The sequence below is a fragment of the Nicotiana attenuata genome, unplaced genomic scaffold (genome assembly GCF_001879085.1).
Source record: "Nicotiana attenuata strain UT unplaced genomic scaffold, NIATTr2, whole genome shotgun sequence".
Lineage (NCBI taxonomy): Eukaryota > Viridiplantae > Streptophyta > Magnoliopsida > Solanales > Solanaceae > Nicotiana > Nicotiana attenuata.
In genome coordinates, this window is record NW_017670870.1 from 201,384 (window position 1) to 219,411 (window position 18,028).

Below are 18,028 nucleotides of genomic sequence, written 5' to 3' on the forward strand. Positions count from 1 at the left end.
ATGATCCAAGGATTCAACCAAGGGGGGCAAAGAGCCATAGGCGCGATCAGGCTGGGAATCACTATTGAAGATATGCAATCAAGTGCATGGCTGCATGTGATCGACGTGAAGACTTCATACAATGTTTTGCTTGGGAGGCCTTGGATACATGAGAATAAAGTAGTTCCATCTACCTACCATCAATGTTTAAAATACTACGAGGGTGAAGTCGAGAAGACGGTAGTTGCTGATGATGAGCCATTCACCGAGGCTGAGTCACACTTCGCCGATGCAAAGTTCTACTTGAAGAACCGCATTGTGAAGGAGCTGAAAGCTGATGATGGCATGAAAAGCAAGAATAAAGAGCCCTCAACTAAAAGAGAAGAGGTGACTACTGGTGAAGCCAAAGCTGTTAGTAATGAGGTACAACCCAACGCGCATAAATCTTATGGAGGGAATATTACGTCTTATGGCAAGAAAGTAAGTCCGGCACTCCAATATGTCCCTAAAAGGAAGAAAGATGAAGGTGAATCATTTAATCGCCAAGCTAACATGCTAAAGGAGTTAACTCTTCCGGTCAAACGAATTGAGGCAGTAAAGTCGTCCTCAATGCCGCTTGCAGGGTTTGTAGCCCAAAATCGTTTGCAGAATGTGGCACTCACTACAAAGCGAACAGATGAAGGTTTTGATCCTAACGCTTACAAGCTATTTGCAAAAGCTGGATACAATCCCAATGAGCCGTCAAAGTTAGGGAAGCTCCCATCAGAAGCTGCAACGAGGTAACCACGTGAAGGTTTGGGATACAAACAACCGTCACCAGTGCGCATCTCAATAAGAAGGGCGAGCAACAATTATATCACTGTAGAAGATGAATCAGCCGCTTCTAACAAACCTTTTGTCTTTGATCGACTTGGCAAATCACCTGTGAGGACCTCCGTGTTTGAAAGATTGGGTCCACTAAAGAAGGGGAACAAGTTCCAGAGAAATTTCCAAAGCATAAGAACACCCGCTTCACCCAAAATCCATGAGATCTTTAAGGATTTCCAAAGTTTGGTTCCTTCTAGAATGAGGCGACAAACAAAACTTATGGTTTCATGTAAAGGAGTACTGAAGGTAAAGCCATATACTGTGGTCTATACTAAGGAACATGATGAAGATGGAGAAAGTGTGGGTTCTTCGTATCATGTTACTGTACAAGTCGAGAATGGCATTCCATCTTCAATGGAAGATAATGCGGAATTGGAGGATGTTTCGTCGTGTTATCACATATCCTTCAATGATGGGGACCCTCATGAAGATGAAGATGCAAAAGATGCTCCACTTGAACTTGAAGAAGGAGTGAAGACGACAGTTGATGCCTTAAAAGAAGTTAACCTTGGCACCGATGAAGAACCAAGACCTACCTACCTAAGTGCTTTACTAGAAGCTGATGAAGAGAGCACTTATATTGAGTTACTCAAAGAGTTCAGGGATGTCTTTGCTTGGAGTTACAAAGAGATGCCTGGCTTGGACCCGAAAGTAGCAGTCCATCACCTTGCAGTCAAAAATGGTGCTCGCCCTGTTAAACAAGCTCAAAGGCGTTTTAGGCCAGACTTGGTTCCCTTAATCGAAACCGAAGTTAACAAACTCATCAAAGCTGGCTTTATTCGCGATGTTAAATACCCAACATGTGTTTCAAGTATTGTCCTTGTAAGAAAGAAGAATGGCCAAATTCGAGTGTGCGTTGACTTTAGAGATCTCAACAATGCATGTCCGAAAGATGAATTTCTGCTTCCTATTCCAGAGCTGATGATTGATGCTACTACTGGTTACGAGGCAATGTCTTTCATGGACGGTTCGTCGGGCTATAACCAAATACGCATGGCACTAAAAGATGAAGAGCTTACTGCATTCCATACCCCAAAGGGTATTTATTACTACAAGGTAATGCCTTTTGGCTTGAAGAACGCTGGTGCTACTTACCAAAGGGCTATGCAGAATATTTTTGACGATCTTCTCCACAAGAATGTCGAATGCTATGTTGACGACTTGGTGGTGAAATCAAGAGAGAAGGGCGACCACATGAAAGGCTTGAGGATGGTATTTGAATTGCTCAGGAGGTACCAACTTAGGATGAATCCATTGAAATGTGCCTTTGGAGTTACTTCTGGAAAGTTCCTTGGTTTCATTGTCCGACATCGAGGGATCGAAATTAATCAAGCCAAAGTGGATGCCATTTTGAAAATGCCTGAGCCTCGAGATATCCATGAATTGAAAAGTCTGCAAGGAAAGCTAGCATACCTTAGAAGATTCATATCAAACCTGGCTGGGAGGTGTCAACCATTTAGTTGCCTCATAAAGAAAGGCATTCCTTTCAAGTGGGACCAATCTTGTAGCAATGCTTTCGAAAGTATCAAAACCTACTTGATGAAGCCTCCAGTTTTAGCAACTCCTATACCTGGAAAGCCATTGATACTATACATTGCGGCGCATGAAAGGTCTGTTGGAGCACTGTTGGCCCAAGAAAATAGTGAGGGGAAAGAAAACTCTCTTTACTAATTGAGCAGGATGATGACACCAAATGAGTTGAATTATTCGCCAATTGAGAAGTTGTGTTTGGCGCTAGTCTTCTCAATTCAAAAGTTGAAGCACTACTTTCAAGCTCATGTTGTCCGTCTTGTTTCTAAAGCAAATCCCATCAAGTTCGTGATGTCAAAACCTGTTCTTAGTGATCGAATAGCGAGATGGTACCTCCAATTTCAACAATTCGAGATTTTGTACATCCCTCAAAAGGCTGTAAAGGGACAAGCATTGGCAGACTTCTTGGCAGATCATCCGATACCTGATGACTGGGAGCTAACTGATGAACTACCTGATAAGGACGCAATGGTCGTTGAAATTCAACCTCCATGGAAGATGTACTTTGATGGTGCTGCGCATCGTGGGGGAGCCGGGGCTGGCGTAGTATTTGTCACTCCCCAAGGTGAAGTCTTGCCACTCCTTCACCTTGACACAACTCTGTTCCAAGAATGTTGCTGAGTATCAAGCATTAATACTTGGGCTTGAAATGGCCGTTGATACGAAGCAATTGCAATTGCAAGTCTTTGGTGACTCCCAGTTAGTGGTCAATCAGCTTTTGGGTAGTTACGAGGATAAGAAGACTGAACTACGCCCATATCATGATTACGCTAAAAAGTTGATGGGGTGGCTCGGTGATGTGACTATTCAGCATGTGCCAAGGAAAGAAAATAAGAAGGCTGATGCTTTAGCTGCTCTAGCTTCATCATTAGCCCTGCCTGACCAAGCGCAAGTTACCGTCTGCCAAAAATGGGTAGTACCGCCGCCAAATGAGGCTGAAGGTGAAGAAAACGAACTCAAGCATCTTGTTGCTGTTTCTGAAGTTGCGAAAGAAGAATGGCGACAACCCATTATCGACTACTTATGCTATGGGATACTTCCAGAAAATCCGAGGAGAATGACTGAAATCCGTCATCGTGTACCTCGCTTCCTTTACTACAAGGGTACTCTATACAGGAGGTCATTCGAGGGAGTACTCTTGCGATGCCTAGGAGAAGAAGAAGCTCTCCAAGCTTTGCAAGAGTCACATTCTGGGTATGTGGGTCACACCAGTTTGGACCAAAGCTTCACTTCCATATAAAAAAGATGGGATATTATTGGCCAACGATGGTAAAAGATTGCTTGGACTACGCTCAAAGATGCAAGGCTTGCCAATTCCATGCGAATTTTATTCATCAACCTCCTGAAGTGTTGCACCCGACTGTTGCATCCTGGCCATTTGACGCTTGGGGATTGGATGTTGTTGGACCACTGCCAAAGTCTCTGGTGCACACCTATACATCTTGGCTGCAATTGACTACTTCTCAAAATGGGCTGAAGCTGTTGCTCTTAAGGAAGTAAAGAAGGAAAATGTTGCAAGTTTCATCCGAGTAAACATTATTTATCATTCCTCGTTACATAATAACGGATAATGGAAAGCCATTCGATAATAGGTTGATGAACAAGATTTGTGATCTCTTTGGCTTCAAGCAACGTAACTCTTCGATGTACAATGCTGCCGCCAATGATCTAGCTGAGGCATTCAACAAGACTCTATGCAACTTGTTAAAGAAAGTCGTCTCCAAATCCAAACGAGATTGGAATGACCGTATGGAAGAAGCTCTATGGGCATACAGGACGACTCACCGCACGCCAACACAAGCGACTCCTTATTCACTCGTTTATGGAGTCGAAGCCGTCTTGCCACTTGAGCGTCAAATACCTTCGTTACGACTGGCTATTCAAGAAGGGATCACTGATGAAGAAAACGCTCGACTTCGATTAGCAGAGTTGGAAGCTCTTGATGAAAAGAGATTGGAAGCTCAACAGAGTCTTGAATGTTATCAAGCTCGATAATCTCGCGCCTTCAATAAAAGAGTTTGCCCGAGATCCTTTCAAGTAGGAGATCAAGTCCTTGCAGTACGAAGACCCGTAATTACTTCCCATAAACCTGTAGGGAAGTTCACTTCAAAATGGGATGGGCCATATGTCGTACAAGAAGCTTACTCAAGTGGGGCTTACAAGCTGGTTGATGCAGATGGCATGAGAATCGGCCCCATCAATGGCAAATTCTTAAAGAACTATTATCCTTAAAATTGTGCCGCTCCTCGACGTACGAGCCTAAACTGCAAGTCATGACGCTCCTTGACGCACGAGCCTAAACTGCATACTGCTACACTCCTGGCCCGCAAGAGTATAAAGTGTACGGCCCAAAAAAAAGTCTGCTAGGTTGAAAATCTCGAAAGAGGCGGCCTAGGCAAAAGTTAGGACGTAAAAAAAAAAATCCGCTAGGTTGAAAATCTCGAAAGAGGCGCCCTAGGCAAAAGTTAGGAGGTTAAAAAAAAAATCTACTCAGTCTGAACTACGGTATGACTTGATTCTCTTCACCGGGGTACGTAGGCAGCTTAGAGTTTCATTCTAAGTTCAGTCACATAAGTTCAAAAGATACATATTGCCCCAATTGTTGCTCAAGTGAAGTATGAAGGAATGTAAAATAAAGCTGAAATGCCATCCTCCTGTTGAAATTTGATCTCATTTGATTTAAAAGGGGCAAGCTTCCATGGTAAATTTGTGTCTTCAATGGAATGATTATAGTCTTTTAGGAGGCTACCAAGTATTTGCAATGAAGCCTGGTAATTCGTTATGCCTTCAAGTTCGCCAAACCTTCAAATTTTTGGTCTTCAAGTTGAAGTCTGCAAATCCGCCAGTCTTTAAGTTGAAGTATTCAAGCCCTCTAAGTCCATCGGCCTTCAAGTTGAAGTCCTTAAGTTCACTAGACTTCAAGTTGAGATACCTAAGCCCTCCAGGTCTCCAATTTGAAGTCTTTAAGTTGAGGTCCTGAAACTCATTGGTCTTCAAGTGGAAGTATTTGAGCCCTCAAATTTTTTCAGATTGAAACATCAAAGTCCGCCGAATCTTCAAGTTTGTCAGTGTTCAAGTTGAAGTCTGCAAAGTCCGCCGAATCTTCAAAGTTTTCCAAGTGTTCAAGTCGACGTCATCAAGTCCATGAAGTCTTCGAGTTGAAGATTTATAACTTTCCAATCTTAAGGTGGACATATAAGCCCCTTTGCACCTTAAGTCGGCCTCTTCGTGGGTTTGTCCTTAAAAAGAGCTATAATTTTCCAATCTTAAGGTCGACATATAAGTCCCTTTGCACCTTAAGTTGGCCTCTTCGTGGGTTTGTCCTTAAAAGGAACTATAGTTATTCAATCTTAAGGTGGACATATAAGTCCCTTTGCACCTTAAGTTGGTCTCTTCACGGATTTGTCTGTCTATATGGTGATGAGGATTTATCCATCTATATGGTGATGTGGTTTGTCCGTCTATATGTTGATGCGGATTTGTCCATCTATATGTTGATGCAGATTTTTCCATCTATATGTTGATGCGGATTTGTCCGTCTATATGTTGATGTGGATTTGTCCGTCTATATCTTGAGGGGGATTTGTCCGTCTATATGTTGATGCGGATTTGTCCGTCTATATGGTGATGTGGATGTGTCCATCTTTATGTTGATGCGATTTGTCCGTCTATATGTTGATGTGTATTTGTCCGTCTATATGTTGATGTGGATTTGTCCATCTATATGTTGATGCGGATTTGTCCATCTATATGTTAATGCGGATTTGTCCGTCTATATGTTGATGCGGATTTGTCCATCTATATGTTGATGCGGATTTGTCCGTCTATAAGTTGATGTGGATTTGTCCGTCTATATATTGAGGCGGATTTGTCTGTCTATATGTTGATGTGGATTTGTCCGTCTATATCTTGAGGGGGATTTTTCCATCTATAAGTTGATGCGGATTTGTCCGTCTATATGATGATGTGGATTTGTCCATCTATATGTTGATGTGGATTTGTCCATCTATATGTTGATGTGGATTTGTCCATCTATATGTTGATGTGGATTTGTCCATCTATAGGTTGATGTGGATTTGTCCGTCTATAGGTTGAAGTGGATGTGTCCGTCTGTATGCTGATGTGGATTTGTCCGTCTATATGATGATGGGGATTTATCCGTCTATAAGTTGTTATGGATTTATCCGTCTATAAGTTGTTGCAAATTGATCTGTCTATGAGTTGTTGCAAGATCTGCCCGTCTATAAATTGTTGTGGATTTAACCGTATAAGTTATTGCGGGTTCATCTTTCGATGGGACGTCATGAAGTTGCTCGTCAACTTAGCACTCGACAACTTTTCTTGTTTGACCTAGAAAAAAAAAGAGAGAAAAGAACAAACAAAGAAAACGCATAAGTAAAGAAGTAAATTAATTTACCTTCTCGTGACGATTCACTTAGACAGGCTTGCAAGCTGCGACTGATGCCAATTGAAGGGAAGGCACGTCCCTATTTATAGATTCTCCAAAGATGCCAGTTGAGGGTTAATTGCGATGTGGGAGTGGAGATTTTCAGAGTCCAACTAGAACTCGTTATCCTACTTCGATTGAAAGGAAAAGAGCTAAGGCGGTGGCTTCTTCTGTTCCGACATGGACTTGGTTGTGGACTGTTCCGTATCAAAATAGAAGTAAACCAAAGTTATTTGGTTTAGAGACGGATTTGAAAATATTCAGCATCCAACTGCGTGGTAAAACAGTAGGCGTACAAACTCATTATGAAGTAGTGCTTACTTATATGACTTTCGAAGGATTTATGACAGAGAATTCCAAATGCAAAATGGTGGTCACGTGCTTTCATTCTTTCAGTAACAAAAAGTTAGTCATTGGCAAAATGCCAAAGTTTCTAGCTTACGTGGTCTACCCTTTGTCTTCATATGAAGATGAATTTCTATTTTAAGCAATTTCTAGCAACTGACAAGTTTCCATTACAAATAAATCGCCTAAGCTAATAAATTGGGGGTTCAAAATCATTCTATTTGTTCTCTTCGTAATACTTCAATCCTTGTATGTAACCGTCAAGTCTTGAAGTAGGGGGCATTTGTAGGCATATAAAATTTGTACGAATTAAATTCATAGATTAATTTAGACTTATTTTAAATTCAAGATATATTGGTCCAAATAAATATTACGGGCTAATATATAAATGAATTAATTATATAGGTCAAATATATATAGATTAAATAAAGGATTAGTTACCTCCTATAGCAAATGTTGATACCTTATTTATTTTAAATAAATACCCTTTTAAAAAATTATATTTCATAGCTACCTTTTGATTTTTTATAGCCAAATACCTATTTATGGTCACCTCCTACCTTTAAGCCATAAAATAAGCTTTGTATTATTTTTCTCTCTCCACTCAAATTTCTCCTATTCCATCAAATTTCTTATTTCTATTCTCTCTCTCTCTCTCTCATCTTCCACCTTCATCTTACTACCAGAACTCTCCGGCATGGAGGTGAATCAATCGTACCGTCCGTCTGCACTTGAATACGTCCTTCCTCACATATTTTCTCCACCGAATGAAATGGTCTACGTAATGACCTGTTTTGTGTATTTGGGTTTTGGGCCCAATTCCGTTTCCAGAAGAAAATGACTGCATTACGCCTTCGTCAACATCCCCGATGCTACCATCCTTTTCTGTCCTTTCCCGTATGGCATTCTCCCTTCCTCCTTATTTGACCATTCTACCCCTTTTTTTATACCAAGTACTATTCAGTGCTTAGATCTTGATCAGATTTTTACTCCTTTAGAGAAAATGGCTTTGACGTTGTTTTTTTGCCATTGAAGGCACTATCGTCGGACCAAGGCGGTGCGTTTTCACTACCGGCTTCCGGTGAACGGCGGAGTCACCGGAATTAGGGTTTGTTCTTGAACAAAGACGACGGAGTTTGGGGCTGAGCAACTTGATTTTCTGTTAATATATTTCAATGTATTTTCATGTATTTCATTGTATTCATTATCTTTTTTTCAATTGTAATTCAATGTATTTCGTTGTATTCCATGTATTTCATTGTATTCAGTGTCTTTTTTTTCATTGTATTTCAATGTATCCCGTTGTTCTATGCATTTCATTGTATTCACTGTCTCGCTATATGCCATGAATGTATTCATATGTTTTTTTTTAATTAATATAATTTATGTATTCAGATGTATTATATAATTTTTCTGAAGATTGCTATGTTTTTTGTGTATTTTTTGGTTGAGAATCTTTTTTATAACTGAAAATACAAAATTTGTGTGTTATAATTGAGTTTGTTGAGTTATATTAGGAGTATATTATGTTAATTGATTCACTTTCCGTTTTAAAAACAGTGTAATCCCTTATTTCACGCCGTGAATACGGTCGAATACAATCGAATACAATAATCTGTCCAGCTGTAATCCCACGTTTTACTCCATGAATACAATCGAATACACTCGAATACAACAACTGATTAGCTGGACTTCCCTGATTCACGCCTATTTTTGCTACTGCATTCATGAATACAATAGCTTAAATACATGAAATACATCTTATAACCACAAAAAAGGTATCTATAATCCGTAATATAGCAAATGGTATCTATAGATGGCTAATTACTACCAAAAGATAGTGCTTTATGAAAATTTCTCTTAAATAAATAAGTCTTAATCCATTGGGCTAGCCCATTTAATTGGGCTAAAATGATGAGCCTACTTCATTAAGCCCAAGATGTCATCTTCCTAGAGGCCCAGTTTGGTGCCACGTGTCAAATGACGTGGCGCGCCAAGTCAAGCGGAAGAGCCAATAGGACCATGCAACATGTCAAAATGACAAGGCATGCCCAGTCACACTAAAAGGCCAATGAAATCGCNTGCTGAGTATCAAGCATTAATACTTGGGCTTGAAATGGCCGTTGATATGAAGCAATTGCAATTGCAAGTCTTTGGTGACTCCCAGTTAGTGGTCAATCAGCTTTTGGGTAGTTACGAGGTTTAGAAGCCTGAACTACGCCCATATCATGATTACGCTAAAAAGTTGATGGGGTGGCTCGGTGATGTGACTATTCAGCATGTGCCAAGGAAAGAAAATAAGAAGGCTGATGCTTTAGCTGCTCTAGCTTCATCATTAGCCCTGCCTGACCAAGCGCAAGTTACCGTCTGCCAAAAATGGATAGTACCGCCGCCAAATGAGGCTGAAGGTGAAGAAAACGAACTCAAGCATCTTGTTGCTGTTTCTGAAGTTGAGAAAGAAGAATGGCGACAACCCATTATCAACTACTTATGCTATGGGATATTTCCAGAAAATCCAAGGAGAAGGAATGAAATCCGTCGTCGTGCACCTCGCTTCCTTTACTACAAGGATACTCTATACAGAAGGTCGTTCGAGGGAGTACTCTTGCGATGCCTAGGAGAAGAAGAAGCACTCCAAGCTTTGTAAGAGGCATATTCTGGGGTATGTGGGTCACACCAGTCTGGACCAAAGCTCCACTTCCATATAAAAAGGATGGGATATTATTGGCCTACGATCGTAAAAGGTTGCTTGGACTACACTCGAAGATGCAAGGCTTGTCAATTCCATGCGAATTTTATTCATCAACCTCCTGAAGTGTTGCACCCGACTGTTGCATCCTGGCCATTTGACGTTTGGGGATTGGATGTTGTTGGACCACTGCCAAAGTCCTCTGGTGGCCACCTATACATCTTGGCTGTAACTGACTACTCAAAATGGGCTGAAGCTGTTGCTCTTGAGGAGGTAAAGAAGGAAAATGTTGCAAGTTTCATCCGAGTAAACATCATCTATCGCTTTGGCATTCCCCGTTACATAATAACGGATAATGGCAAGCCGTTCGACAATAGGTTGATGAACAAGATTTGTGAGCACTTTGGCTTCAAGCAACGTAACTCTTCGATGTACAATGCTGCCGCCAATGGTCTAGCCGAGGCATTCAACAAGACTCTATGCAACTTGTTAAAGAAAGTCGTCTCCAAATCCAAACGAGATTGGAATGACCGTATGGAAGAAGCTCTATGGGAATATAGGACGACTCACCGCACGCCAACACAGGCGACTCCTTATTCACTCGTTTATGGAGTCGAAGCCGTCTTGCCACTTGAGCGTCAAATACCTTCATTACGACTGGCTATTCAAGAAGGGATCACTGATGAAGAAAATGCTCGACTTCGATTAGCAAAGTTGGAAGATCTTGATGAAAGAGATTGGAAGATCAACAGAGTCTTGAATGTTATCAAGCTCGATTATCTCGTGCCTTCAATAAAATAGTTCGCCCGAGATCCTTTCAAGTAGGAGATCAAGTCCTTGCCGTATGAAGACCCATAATTACTTCCCATAAACCTGTAGGGAAGTTCACTTCAAAATGGGATGGGCCATATGTCGTACAAGAAGCTTACTCAAGTGGGGCTTACAAGCTGGTTGATGCAGATGGCATAAGAATCGGCCCCATCAATGGCAAATTCTTAAAGAAGTATTATCCTTGAAATTGCGACGCTCCTCGACGTACGAACCTAAACTGCAAGTCATGACGCTCCTTGACGCACGAGCCTAAACTACATGTTGCTACACTCCTGGCCTGCAAGAGTATAAACTGTGCACTACCCAAAAAAAAGTCCGCTAGGTTGAAAATCTCGAAAGAGGCGGCCTAGGCAAAAGTTAGGACGTAAAAAAAAAATCTACCCAGTCTGAACTACGGTATGACTTGATCCTCTTCACCGAGGTACGTAGGCAGCTTAGAGTTTCATTCAAGTTCAGTCACATAAGTTCAAAAGGTACATATTGCCCCAATTGTTGTTCGAATGAAGTATGAAGGAATGTAAAATCAAGCTGAAATGCCATCCTCCTACTGAACTTTGACCTCATTTAATTTAAAGGGGGCAACCCTCCATGGTAAATTGATATCTTCAATGGGCCAATTTTAGGAGGATGTGAAGTATTTGCATTGAAGTCCAGGGATTCTCTATGTCTTCAGGTTCGCCAAACCTTCAAGTTTGTTGGTCTCCAAGTCCGCCCTCTGCCTTAAAAAAAAGGGGAAGAGAAGAGAGACATCAAAAGGAAACACAAGTATAAGGAAAAAATTGCTTGGCACAACGTTTCAAATTCAATGAGACTTGAACTCAAGACATTTGTGAGAATATGGCTCTTAAATTTCGATTGATGGAAAGTAAGACATCTTCCGATCTCGAGGCTTCCATACCAAGATATGAATTTTTGTGAGACTGCGCAAATCTGGTATTGATGGCGTAGTGCAATGTAAAGTTGATTTCAAAATATTATCTGGGACGATTCTGAAGTTGTTTGATTGAGAATTTTGGATATGTTCTAGATCTTGAAGTCTAGTTTTCTTGAAATCAAACGGTTCATAATTTCGACGTTCCTACACCAAGATATGATTTTTTTGGTGAGACAGCGCATATCTGGAATTGATGGCGTGGTGCAATATAAAGTTGACTTCAAAACATTATCTGGGACGATTTTGAAGTTGTTTGATCAAGAATTTTGGATTTGTTCTAGATCTTGAATTCTAGTTTCAAGAAATTAAACGGTTCGTGATTTCGACGTTCCTACTTCGAGATACAAAACTTTTGGCAAAGTCGCGCAAATCTGAAATTGTCGGTGTGTCAGAATTTGGTATTGAATTCGAAATATTATCTGAATGTATCCTTAAGGCACTAAATCTTGCATTTTGGATATGTTATATATTTTGAAGTTAAGTTTCTATTAGATCAAACGGTTCGTGATTTCGACGTTCCTATAGTAAGACACACAAGTTTTGGTGAAGTCGTGCAAATCTGAAACCGTCGCCACGTCAGAATTTAATATTGATTTCGGACTATTATCTGAAACTATCCTCAAGGTATTAAATTTTGAATTTTGGATATGTTATAGATTTTCAAGTTAAGTTTCCATGAATCAAACGGTTCATAATTTTGATTTTTCTACACCAAGATATGCTTTTTTTTGTGAGACTGCGCAGATCTAAAATTTTCTACGTGGTGGAATCTAAAGTTGGTTTCAAAATTTTATCTGAGTCGATTATAAAGGTGTTTGATTCTAAGATTTGGATATATTTTAGATATTGAAGTCTAATTTTTGAGAAATCAAACGGTTCATTATTTGGACTCTCCACGACAAGATATGAATCTTTTGTTACAAGCGCGTAAAGCTGAAAATTATGCGACTAAGATAAAAGTCGGACAATATAAAGCAAAGAGAAGCTGAAGTATTTAAGTTCTCGAAGTCTAAAAGTAGAAGTCTCCAAGTTGAAATCTTCAAGTCCGTCGGTCTTCAAGTTGAAGTCTTCACGTTCGCCACTCTTCAAGCTAAAATATTTAAGCCCTTCAAGTCCGAAAGTTGAAGTCTTCAAGTCCGTTAGTCTTCAAGTTTCAGTCTTCAAATTCGCCGGTCTCAAAGTTGAAATATTTAAGCCTTCTAAGTTGAAGTCTTCAAGTCCTTCGGTCTTCAATTTTCAGTCTTCAAATTCGCCGATCTTAAAGTTGAATTGTTTAAGCCCTCCAAATCTTCGAGTTGAAGTCTGCAAAGTCCACCAAATCTTCGAAGTTTTCCAAGTGATCAAGTCGATGTTGTCAATTCGATGTCGTCCTCGAATTGAAGCTTTATAATTTTCCAATCTTAAGGTGGACATATAAGTCCCTTTGCACCTTAAGTTGGCCTCTTCGTGGGTTTGTCCTTAAAAGGAACTATAACTTTCCAATCTCAAGGTGGACATATAAGTCCCTTTGCATCTTAAGTCGGCCTCTTCGTGGGTTTGTCCTTAAAAGGAACTATAACTTTCCAATCTTAAGGTGGACGTATAAGTCCCTTTGCACCTTAAGTTGGCCTCTTCGTGGGTTTGTCTTTAAAAAGAACTATAACTTTCCAATCTTAAGGTGGACATATAAGTCCCTTTGTACCTTAAGTTGGCCTCTTCGTGGGTTTGTCCTTAAAAGGAACTATAACTTTCCAATCTTAAGGTGGACATATAAGTCCCTTTGCACCTTAAGTTGGCCTCTCCGGTAATCGGGCCACATTGAGAGTAATCTCTCCGGTAGTCGGGCCATTTTGAGAGTAATCTCTCCGGTAATCGGGCCACATTGAGAGTAATCTCTCCGGTAGTCGGGCCATTTTGAGAGTAATCTCTCCGGAGTCGGGCCACATTGAGAGTAATCTCTCCGGTAGTCGGGCCATTTTGAGAGTAATCTCTCCGTTAGTCGGGCTACATTGAGAGTAATCTCTCCGGTAGTCGGGCCATTTTGAGAGTAATCTCTCCGGTAGTCGGCCCACATTGAGAGTAATCTCTCCGGTAATCGGCCATGAAAGTAATCTCTCCGATATTTGGGCAGGGATAAGTATCCATCCCCTCACACCCTAAGACCGCCTTCTTCATGCGTGGATCATCTTATTGGACAAGAACATATCTTTCTCGCTTGACCTACAAAAAAAAAAAAGACAACAAAACAAGGTGGAATTGCATGATGCAACAGTGCATTTGAAACAGCTTCAGAAAAACAGGTTGAAGGGGAATGGGGGTGACAATGGGGAGGAAGCCTTCATCACTGTGGAACCCACAAAGTTTAAGAGACTGGGTGAGAAGACGACATTAAGATCAGATTTGGCCACTGCACTAGATATTCGAGGTTTTCAGAGGATTACTCGATTTAATCATTGTGATGTTGATCAGATAAAGAAGGAAATTAGTGAAAATGATATACCGGTGTCTTATTCTGGAGGTGGTGTGCCTGAAAAGTCTATACGTAAGGCTTCACTGGAGGAGATTCTGTGCAGATTGCTTAGTTTCTTGAAGCCAGAAACTTTCGTCGGAGCTGTTAAAGCCATTAACCAGAAAATCCTCTCTGTTTTAGACGAGTCAGAATCGGGTAGGGTGGATGTGGGCATGTTTTTTGCTGTTATTGCCCCTATCTGTGGAGGACCACCAGACAAACGGAAACGCTTTGCATATGAGGCTCTTTTGTGGCGACCCGTGAATGAGGGCAGCAACCAGATAAGGAAAACTGATGCTCAGAGGTATATCAAGCTTTTAAGAGCTATTTATATTCCTTCACACGGAACGAGTGAAATGCTAGAAATTCATGGGGATACGGACACATCATTGGTGTCTTTAGCAGAATTCCTTGTGATGTTTGATGATCCTGATTGGGGTTTTGGCATTATGTCTACTTTGTTGAAGCTTGAAATCGGGGATAGGAACCGTCATGGTAGCCATGTTTGTGCAACTTGCCGCTATCCTATCATTGGGCCTCGCTTTAAAGAGATGAAATCACATTTTAGCTTGTGTGGTCAATGTTACAGTGAAGGAAAAGTACCTCCAAGCTATAAGCAGGAAGCGTACAAATTTAAAGAGTACGCAAATGAAGCTGAGGCGTTGAAAGATAAGTGCTTGTGGTTTGGTTTGCATTCTAAAGGCTCCTCACCTACTGCTGCTTAGCTATTAGGATGTAATGATCTGTGTGAATTATTTTACTCAAGGAACTTGTGTGTTGGGCTTGTACATAACCCTTTCGAGTTGTGATATCTTTGTAGAGTCTCGTGGTTTTTGCTGGTGCCTTTATCGTTTCCTAACTCCATTTTGAGGTTCATCAATTGTATCATGCGTAAGATGTTCAATTATGAAGTTTATGTTACTCCCTTTGACATCTACTGCCTAAGTTTTCTGGGTCATGTAACAATTGATTCTAGTTATTAATAGAAGGGTATAGATTGCAGATTTATGGTTAAAATATCATCTTATTAACAAGTTAAAAGAGACCCCACACAGTTAGGTTAGGAAAGTATCGCGTATTGCGAAGGTAAAATAAATATTGGCAGATTTCCTGCTGTAGAAGTTCGGCTGGAGAATTACAAACTTGAAAATGGCTATCTTGATGTTTGGAGCCTGGGTTCTTGAAGTAGCAGTGGACACCAAAGAGGACTCCGATGACGGTACTGTTGATAGCATATCTCTGTTTGCCGTTTTTATATGGAGCAGAGTTGGACTTGGCAATACTTGTATGCGAAGGCTTGATCAACCCACAATAATAACCTCGCCTTGCTCTTGCTCTTACATTCCCAACTGCTTAGGAGGAGAGTTTTTCAGTTTCTGAATGAAACTCAATACTTTCATGGATCGTTTCTCTTAAATTCAATGTATGCAAACTCTGTCTCTGTCTTTGTCTTTGTTTGGAGCAAGATAAATAACTTCACTAACCATCTAAAGTAATGACTTAACTTTTCATCTATGTGATTAACAATAAAAATTATGATTTACATTTCAACATCTACGGAGTTCGAGTATTAGGGTAGGAGGTAGTTGAGTCTTGGCTTATGTCATGAGTTTGTGTGTCTAGTCTGGTAGGTATACTATTTCGCTTTTGCTGTGTCTCGTTCTTCTTGATTGCATGTTATTCCTATTTTTCATATTATTTCTGTGCTATTACTGATATTGTCTCCTTTTGTCTTTCTGTCTTCTTGAGCCGAGGGTCTTTCGGAAACAGNTGAAATTCAGTCAAAACCAAGTCTAATCTTCACCAAAACCCCTCAAAATTGAGAAACCATATTCCCGATTATTTTCAACAACACCCAATCCAAACAAATAATGATTTTTGAAAACCCAAATTTGAATTCAAAGCTTTCAAGCTTTTTAATGGCTGTCAATGGTAGAAAATATCTGGAAGAATATTTACTTCCATAATTGTAGCGCGCCTAAATAGGAATATCTGGAAGAATATTTAGTTCCAGATTTGTAGCACGCCTAATTAGGAAGGAATCAACTCCTAATAATTGGTATTTAATGAATGGTATATATTTTATAGAATAACTGTGAACATGACGGGTAAATATGAAACTATGCACATTTTTGGCAATAAGGTTTCATATATGGTATAGGAAGGAAAAAGTCTCTTTAGAATTTGTGGTCCTAAACAAGTCAAAAATGGGCCCAGAGTATTTGTGTGATTATAAAAGCTTCTTATTAAGGGTAGAATTGTAAGTTTAAGCTAAATTGTTACCAAATATAGAAAGGGGTCATTCTTTTTGGAATGGACCAAGAAGGAAATAGGTTCACATAAACTGGAACAGAGGGAGTAAAAGAAACAGCCTGCATCTGTATGCAAGGAATCAAATCAGCTGGACCATATTCTTAGAGCCTGTTTGGAAAGCCACCCTGTAATTGGATTTGGGTGTAATTACACAGTTTTAACATGTTTGGCTGACCAAATAATTACTTGGTCAGCATGTAATTGGGTGTATTGAGGAGGTGCAATTACACTCTACAATTCTCAATGGGGAGCTGAGAATTACATGGCATAATTACTAGGTTATTTTTGAATATCTGTTCTTTTTAATTTACTTTTTGGTTTCTATTCTTTTTTTCTTTTTGATTTTTTAAATTTTAAAATTCTTTTTTTTTTTCAGATATTAGTTTTTACATTATTTATTATTTATTTCCTTGTTTCTCATTTCCCAACCTTTACTTCATGTGTTTTTAAATAATTTCTTATATTTTATTTCTTTCTTATTTTTTTTATTAGATTTAGCTATATTATTATTCTAACTTTCCTAAAAGGTTATTGTAGGCATATAAATTTTATTAAAATTAAATTCATAAAATAATTTAGATTATATTTTAAATTCAAGAAAATATTGGTCCAAATAAATACTATGGGCTAATATAATTGAATTAATTATATAAATCCAATATATATGGATTAAATAAGTCTTAATTCATTGGGCTTGCCCATTTAATTGGGCTAAAGTGATGAGCCCACTTCATTAAGCCCAAGATGACATCTTCCTAGAGGCTCAGTTTGGTGCCACGTGTCAAATGACGTGGCGCGCCAAGTCAAGCAGAAGAGCCAATATGATCATGCCACGTGTCAAAATGACAAGGCATGCCCAGTCACACTGAAAGGCCAATGAAATCGTGCCACGTGTGCAAGTAACATGTTCTGGCCAATCAAATGCGGCCATGTCACCCTTCAATTTGATTGGTCGGAAAGAGTTTGTTCTTATCATGACTCTTCCCTTCAACAACTATAAATAAGGGTCTTCATAACTCAGAAAAGGCACCAAAAGTTATAACAAGAAGCAAGAAAGAGCTCGTGGATCAAACACTGCAAATTCCTCCACAAGTTTCAAGCTTCAAGCAATCAAGTTCAAGTTCAAGCAATCAAGTTCAAGTTCAAGAAATCAAGTTCAAGTTCAAGAACGAAGAACAGATCAAGTATTCAAGCTCAAGAACGAGGAAGAATTCAAGTATTCAAGATCAAGAACAAAGTCAAATCAAATACAAGGCGTTCAAGATCAAAGCTACTTGTTTGTGATAAAATTCGTGGCAACAATCAAAGTGTTCGCGACGGATAAATCAAATTCAAATTCAAGATCAAGCTCAAAGGTCCTTGAATTTATACTAGAAAAGTATAATTAGAGGAATCATAGAGATTGTACACTCAAATATTTGAAATAAAATACTACGATTGTTGCGATATTTTTCGGTCTTGATTTTATTTTCTCGACGCAAATTTATTGTCTACAAATTCTGGCACGCCCAGTGGGACAATCTCTACCTCTCATCTCAACTTTTCATTCACCAAATACCAAGAACATTGAAATGGCTTCAAAGAAAATCAACTCCGGTTCAACTT

General features: G+C 39.7%; 1 protein-coding gene across 1 annotated transcript; it reads left to right on the top strand.

Annotated features, from left to right (window-relative positions):
• The first annotated feature begins 324 nt into the window (after window positions 1–324).
• Window positions 325–14,835, top strand: LOC109244070 (uncharacterized TPR repeat-containing protein At1g05150-like). Its single transcript, XM_019411099.1, has 2 exons — window positions 325–459; window positions 13,888–14,835. The coding sequence occupies exons 1-2, from the start codon at window positions 325–327 to the stop codon at window positions 14,833–14,835; spliced, it is 1,083 nt and encodes a 360-aa protein (XP_019266644.1).
• Window positions 14,836–18,028: the final 3,193 nt, after the last annotated feature.